At 54.3% G+C, this 6,176-nt stretch overlaps 1 protein-coding gene across 14 annotated transcripts; it reads right to left on the bottom strand.

Moving 5' to 3' along the window:
• Positions 1–210: 210 nt before the first annotated feature.
• Positions 211–5,853, bottom strand: LOC145541690 (asialoglycoprotein receptor 1-like). Of its 14 annotated transcripts, none has more exons than XM_081578842.1 (10): positions 5,771–5,853; positions 3,396–3,492; positions 3,039–3,211; positions 1,875–1,991; positions 1,643–1,738; positions 1,492–1,563; positions 1,187–1,273; positions 947–1,098; positions 765–871; positions 211–626 (listed from the first exon to the last, which is right to left on the bottom strand). In XM_081578842.1, the coding sequence occupies exons 3-10, from the start codon at positions 3,103–3,105 to the stop codon at positions 464–466; spliced, it is 861 nt and encodes a 286-aa protein (XP_081434968.1). In that variant the 5' UTR covers positions 3,106–3,211; positions 3,396–3,492; positions 5,771–5,853; the 3' UTR covers positions 211–463. The 14 variants fall into 14 exon arrangements, with proteins under 14 accessions (XP_081434968.1, XP_081434967.1, XP_081434960.1 ...); XM_081578841.1 differs by having other exon boundaries at positions 3,400–3,492; XM_081578834.1 differs by lacking the exon at positions 5,771–5,853 and adding an exon at positions 3,689–3,863 and having other exon boundaries at positions 3,039–3,122; positions 3,400–3,492.
• Positions 5,854–6,176: the final 323 nt, after the last annotated feature.

The following is a 6,176-nucleotide window of genomic DNA, read 5'->3' as shown; positions in this document are numbered from 1 at the left end:
CAGTAACAAACCAGTAATAACGCTATTTGACAGCTGAAACACAGAAAGCAGACTAGCTTGCCCTAACTTGTATACCTGTAAATAACAAATCCAGGCCTCTTGGCCCAAAGCGCAGACAGTTCTCAGGATGACCCGCTGCCTGCCCAAGACTTCCTAGTGCTGACCAGCCCACTCCCGATTCCTAATCCCCAGCAAGCAGACAACTCAATGTTTTGTGTATTTCTCTTCTTTTTACTCTAAAAAAATCCAGTGGACAATAATAACCTGCAAACCATAGAAAGTAGCATGGGTTTCAATCTCCTCGCCCCTCTAAACATCATTCTACATTCCTCAGACACCATCCTTCCCCTTCCCTCTAAAATCTTAGATGAAAATCCAGAAGCCCCCAGATAGAAGGGCCCCAAACCAGGACCCCTACGGCAGGTAAAGGCATTGAGGAAATAAATTAGGGGAGAGGAGGCTCCTAGCTGTCATTGCCCCTGTCCCGCCGGGCCTCACAGACCCAGCGGTAGGGCCTCGGGCAGACGTCGTCATTCCAGCGGCCGTCCTCCGTGAAGTGGGCACAGTCCTCACCTCCTCCGAGCCCGTGCCCATACCAGTCGTCTGGCTGCTCTGGCCCCCAGTTCCTAAAGAGACCAGAGAGACACGGACCCCAGGGCCTGAGACCCTGAGCCCAGCCGTGGACCCCCGGCCCCTGGGACCTGCCAGGCTGGGATGATGGGCCAAAGATGGAGGGGCAGAGCCTCGGGGGCGTACACACTCACTTGAAGCCCGTCTCGTAGTCCGTCCCGTCCACCCATTTCCAGGGCCCATTTTGATCTGTGAGGCCTATCCAGGTATTTACAGGGCCCATGTGGTGCTGGATAAATTTCTGGGGAGAGAGGAGGGGTTAGTGAGCTCTCCTTAGACCTGCCAACCTCCCAGCCGGGCCCTACCAGAGCCTCACCTGCTCCTCCCAGGAGCCCACCACCACTAGGTGGGCGTTCTCCAACTGGCAGTATTTTTCAGCCTCCGACCAGGGCTTCCCCGAGCGAGAGAACCAGTAGCAGCTGCCTTCATAATCCATCCAGTTCACTGGGCAGCAGGCCTTTTCAGAGCCTGGGGTGGGAGACAGAGGGGTTGGTGAGGGGCTGAGGGGAAGTGGGTTGGGCAGGCAAGCAGGACTGGGCAACCCCCACCCCCTCACCATTGCCCTGGAGGACAGCCATCTGACAGCTCAGGGTTCGCAGGTCAGACACAAACTGCTTCACATGGAGCAGCAAGCTGGAGTGATCTGGGGAGACGGAGGGCAGAGGGGGAGAGGGGTGAGGGTAGGGGAAGGCAAGGAAGTCACGATGAACACTGGGGGCTGGGAAGGGTCTGTCATCTGCCTGCTGGGGCGTGAAGATAGATCGCAGATACTTCTGCCACAATGCCCCTTGGTTTGGTCTGAGAGACCGCTGTATCCTGCAAGCACATGTGCACTCACACACACATCCCCCCCTCGCTGACCTGCATTCAGATCCTGCTGCTGTTTCTCCAGCTGGGACTCCAGGGACTTCATCTTTCTGCCCATATTTCCTCCTAGGGGAGAGACTCACTTAGTGTCTCAATGGCCCTACTGTTCCCAGCCCCCCAGCCCCCCAGCCCCAGCCCTCCTCACCCTGAGTGTTCAGGGCCTTGACCTTGGCCTCTGTGCTCACTGTGAGGTTGCTGAAGGTCTCTCTCAGGGACCGGAGCTCCTCCTGCAGCTTGGAGTCTGAGCAGAAGAGGGTGTGGACAGGACAAAATGAGGGGGCTGCTTCCCACATCACAGCAGCCAGCTCTTCCGCCTCCCGCCCCCCACCATCACCTTGCTCCCTTTCCAAACACCCTCTACCCCCTGGGGAACCCACTCTGGGATCCGATCACACAGAGAACCACTAGCAGCAGGAGACTAAGGCCCATGGAGACCAGGAGGAGGCTGGGTCCGGTGCAGAGACGCCGACTGAATGAATGAGGAGGAGGTGGCCCTGCAAGAGAGGAGGTCAGGGGCTCAGGGACAGAGGGGAGCCTGGGGCAGCTCTGGGGTCCTAGGAGGAGGGCAGCCTGAGCCTCCTCTAGGAGACTAAGAGGAACTTTATAGATGAAGAAATCTGGGCGGTAGGTGACTGGGAGGAGCTGGATGCATCGAGAGGTGGGAAGGGGTGCAAATCTTTCTGCGGGAGCCCTACCCAGGCTCTAGGCCTTTGCTGACACCTAGTGGCCGGATCGAGTCACTGCCGCATTAGAACCCAGAGCCTGGAGAAGGGAGTTTGCAAGCGGAGACTGAGGGCCAGGGGGTCTAGCAGGTGGGGCAAGAGAAACAGGTTTCTTGCTCTCCCCGTGAATCCCACTCCTGTTTGTCTGGGCGCAGGGAGGCAGAGTAACCAGACTTCAGGTCTACCAAGTTGTGCCCACCCGGGAGCCCTGTCTCAGTGAGCTGAAATGGGGGGGTTTCCCCTTCATTTTTGCTGGTAGTCCCTTCCCCCATCGAAGGGCACTGCCCACTCCCATCTGCCAAGCACTCCATCCTGGCTCAGCCCCAACAGAAACATCTCTGCTTGCAGGAGAAAGAAAGAGGGCTTGACTCATCCTCCTCCAGTCAGAGCTCCCTGAGGCCTGCCACAGAAATTTTCTCCTTGACCCGAAGGATCTCTGACACCTGTGCACTCATACATACTCACACTCACACACACACTCACACATATACACTTGCCAAGGCTCATGGGTGTTGGAAGAGGAACGAAGAAGAGGGTCTAACTTCTTGCAGTTAACTCCCACATCCCCTGGCAACCCCCTCCCCAGGGTCCTGAGAAGTTGGTGACAAGGCGAAGGGCAGGAGGGTCATGAAGGAGCCTGGGGACAACCGCCACCAAGAAAGGGCCTCCAATCCTACACCCTGCACCTCCCCTAAGAGGGGCGGCTCAGACACCACCAACCTTGTGAGCCGGGCAGACCCAGGGAGAGGCGGGGTCAGGGGAGGGGGCGAGAGCCACCTAATGCTCGCCTTTCAGAAATGGGGGGAGGTGTCCTCTCACTTTTTCTGTGCTGATGGTCATTCTCCTCGTTGTCCAGATGCTGAAGATCTTGATACTCCTTTGTCATGGTAGGGCCGGCTGGGCCTGGGACCAGGTCAAGGCTGGGGTTAGGGCTGAGGCAGGGGCTGAAGAGCTGGGGTATGGGGTTCGGTCGCTTTCCAGGTGATCAGCAACTGCATGGAGATCTTTCTTCTTGCTCCTGTTCCCTCAAGGCCTGACATCCAAAATCTATCTTCTGAAGTTTTTCCACTCCGTCTCCACCCCTCCGGACATGGATTCCATTCATCCCCTCCCCCACCCCACTCCGCAGTTAGTCCCCCCCCTTCTTCCCCCCACCCCCCTTTCTTCCCCTTTTACTTGCCAAAGGTCTCAAGGTTGACTCCTGGGTCCCTCAATGCTGCGCAGATCCCAGCTAAGAAACAGGCTGAAGCCTGGAGAATTAGCACAGACAGCCCTGGGTGGTGGGAGAGGAGGGGGCAGGGTCCATTCAAGGGCCCTGAGCCCTGTGCGCCTGCCTGTCTGTGACTGTGTGTCCAAACACACCAAACCTGGCATCTCCAGTGCCCGGGACTTTGGACGTAAACAGAGGTAGAAATGGATTTAGAACTCAGGGTGGGTGTAGGGGTGGGAGCAGGGGTGGGTTGCCTCACCTTTCCTTCCCAGGGACGGAGAGTCTCCCTGTTCTGTCCCCCGTCCTTGCATGCAGCCACCCCACTCAAGGAATTGTTTGGGAGAGGTCCAGACCAGGAGGGGCCGGGGTGCAGCTGGCTCGTTCCCCTCTGCCCCACTCCCCTTTCACTTCCTGTCTCTGAATTTCCCAGAACTGTTGATCTCTCCAAATATTTCTGACCAGGATCAGAGGGGCCGAGCTCTGCTCTTGCCCAATCCAGGCCTATGACCCTGGCATCTGAGCCTGGGCCTGGCTTCCTGGGGTTCAGCTACCAGACACCCCAGCCTGGGGCTGAATGGCTCTCCTGGAGAGTAAAGTCCTCCAAGCTGCCTGGGGGGCAGGGGGTGGGGGCAGCAGGAAAGCAGGCTTTTCCCCACTCAGCTGGATTGGTGCCAGCAAACCTCCAGTGACTCCTGTGTGCTTCTCCCTTGTTTCATGTGTCACTTCAGTCGTGTTGGACTCTTTGCGACCCTATGGACCATAGCCCGCCAGGCTCCTCTGTCCATGGGATTCTCCAGGCCAGAATACTGGAGTAAGTTGCCATGCTCCACTCCAGGCGATCCTCCCAACCCAGGGATCGAACCTGCGTCTCCTGCATTGCAGGTGGATTCTTTATCCACTGAGCCACCTGGGAAGCCCTTTCCCTCATTACCTCCTCTCATTAGCCTCAGAGCACACCCCTTTTTGATTCAAAAATGAGGAAACTGAGGCCCTGAATGGTAAGAGCTTACCCAGAGCCCAAACAGCAGAGGCAAGCCTGGAATGTGGACAGCCGGACTCCCGGGACCTGTGTGCTGCCCCCAGAACAAGGGTCCCATCCTGTTACCACAGCTGGGCCCCGGGGTCCCAGAGATACTAAAAGCGGTCCCTCACAGCCCCATGGAGAGTTCACAGAGGGCTGAATTCTGGGAGTGTGTGGATTGGAATTATGCTGAATTAGAAACTGGGCTTCCCTGGTGGCTCAGTGGTAAAGAATCCTTCTACCAATGCAGGAGTCACGGGTTTGATCCCTCATCCAGGAACATCCCACATGCCAACCAAGCTCAGGCACTGCAACTACTGAGCCTGTGCTTAGAGCCCACAAGCCCTAGAGCCCGTGCTCCACAAGAGAAGCCACTGTAATGGGAAGCTCAGGCACGACTAGAGTGTAGCCCCCGCTCCTGCAACTAGAGAAAAGCCCACACAGCAACTAAGACCCAGCATAGCCAAAAATAAAATAATCAATTAATAAAAAAAATTTAAGAAATTGGGCGATGTTAATGATGTTAGTAAGCCTTGCTTTAGACCCCAAATATGACATCATGGGAATCCTATGTTATGGTTACTTCAGTGAGAAAACTAGACCCGAGTTAGAATAGTTTACATTATGTGAGATATTCAGGAACACATCCCTGGCATAAAATAAGAAACCCTGGCTGCACCCTCGTTTATGTCTTGAAAAGCCTCATGTTGTTTGCATGCACTGGGACTGTGGCCAGTAATTTTAGTGACTACTGGGCTGTTAATTTGGTTTGCTCTGATATTATCAGTTACAATCTGGTTTATTCAGGCAAACAAACCTACACTGTTTCGGTCAGAATAGCAGTCACCCTTACAGGAGTGAGGATTGGAAGGAGTTTCTGGGCGATGGAAATGTCCCACTGCTTGATCTGGACGCTGGCTGCAAGGCTGCAAGTTTGTAAAACTGCAGAAACCCATACACTGAAGATCAGTGCATTCTTCTATTCGCATATGATACTGGAATAAGATGTTCTTACAAGCTGGTTCTTCGCTATAACCATGTTCCCAAACCCATTGCTTAGGGAGCAGTCCGTGAACCAGTAACGAAAAACACCCCAAAGTCAACAACTTCAGGGTGAGAGTCAGAGGTGATGAAACACTATGAGGAAAGCCAGATAAACAACATGAAACACCCGGTGGCTGACTTACAAGCCAGCTCTCTCTGTGAGACCAGAGATAACCCTGAGAAACCAAGAGGTAGCTAAAAGCAAAACAATGCCACATGGCGGTAGACACACACGCCCTGAGAGCTCTTTACCTCTATCCCTTTAAGAATATATACCTCGGGAATTCCCTGGTGGTCCAGTGGTTAAGACTCCATGCTTCCAATGCAGGGGGCGCAGGTTCAATCTCTGGTCAGGGAACTAAGATCCTGTGAGATGCAGCCAAAAAAATATCTTTTTAATCTAAAAAAATTTTTTTAATTGAAAAAAAAAAAAGGGAGTCAGAGGTGATAAAACACTTTGAAGAAAGCCAGATGAAGGACACAATACACTGGATGCTGAATTACAGGTCAGGCCCCTGTACAATATGTACGGCCATCTGTAAGTTTCACTACTTACAATATAATGATTGAGAGAGCGCCGGCAGCATGCTCACAGGGGCTGGGGAGGACAGCATGGAATGCCGGAGCCACTTTTAGAACTCCACCTCATTACGCAGAGCGACCCTGTTCCCTCTGAGTACTC

The sequence above is a fragment of the Giraffa tippelskirchi genome, chromosome 3, assembly GCF_054371585.1.
Source record: "Giraffa tippelskirchi isolate mGirTip1 chromosome 3, T2T-mGirTip1v1.2.pri, whole genome shotgun sequence".
Classification (NCBI taxonomy): Eukaryota; Metazoa; Chordata; class Mammalia; order Artiodactyla; family Giraffidae; genus Giraffa; species Giraffa tippelskirchi.
Note: the sequence above shows the minus strand (reverse complement) of the source record. Positions and strands in the feature narration are given on the sequence as shown.

Excerpts from the sequence above, each read along its gene's own strand:
- LOC145541690 (XM_081578834.1), bottom strand. The coding sequence starts at position 3,740 with ATGCAAGGACGGGGGACAGAACAGGGAGACTCTCCGTCCCTGGGAAGG. Across the intron at positions 3,493-3,688 it reads TCCGTCCCTGGGAAGGAAAG|GGCTGTCTGTGCTAATTCTC; the intron begins GTGAGGCAACCC and ends CCCACCACCCAG. Across the intron at positions 1,099-1,186 it reads GGCTGTCCTCCAGGGCAATG|GCTCTGAAAAGGCCTGCTGC; the intron begins GTGAGGGGGTGG and ends CTCCCACCCCAG.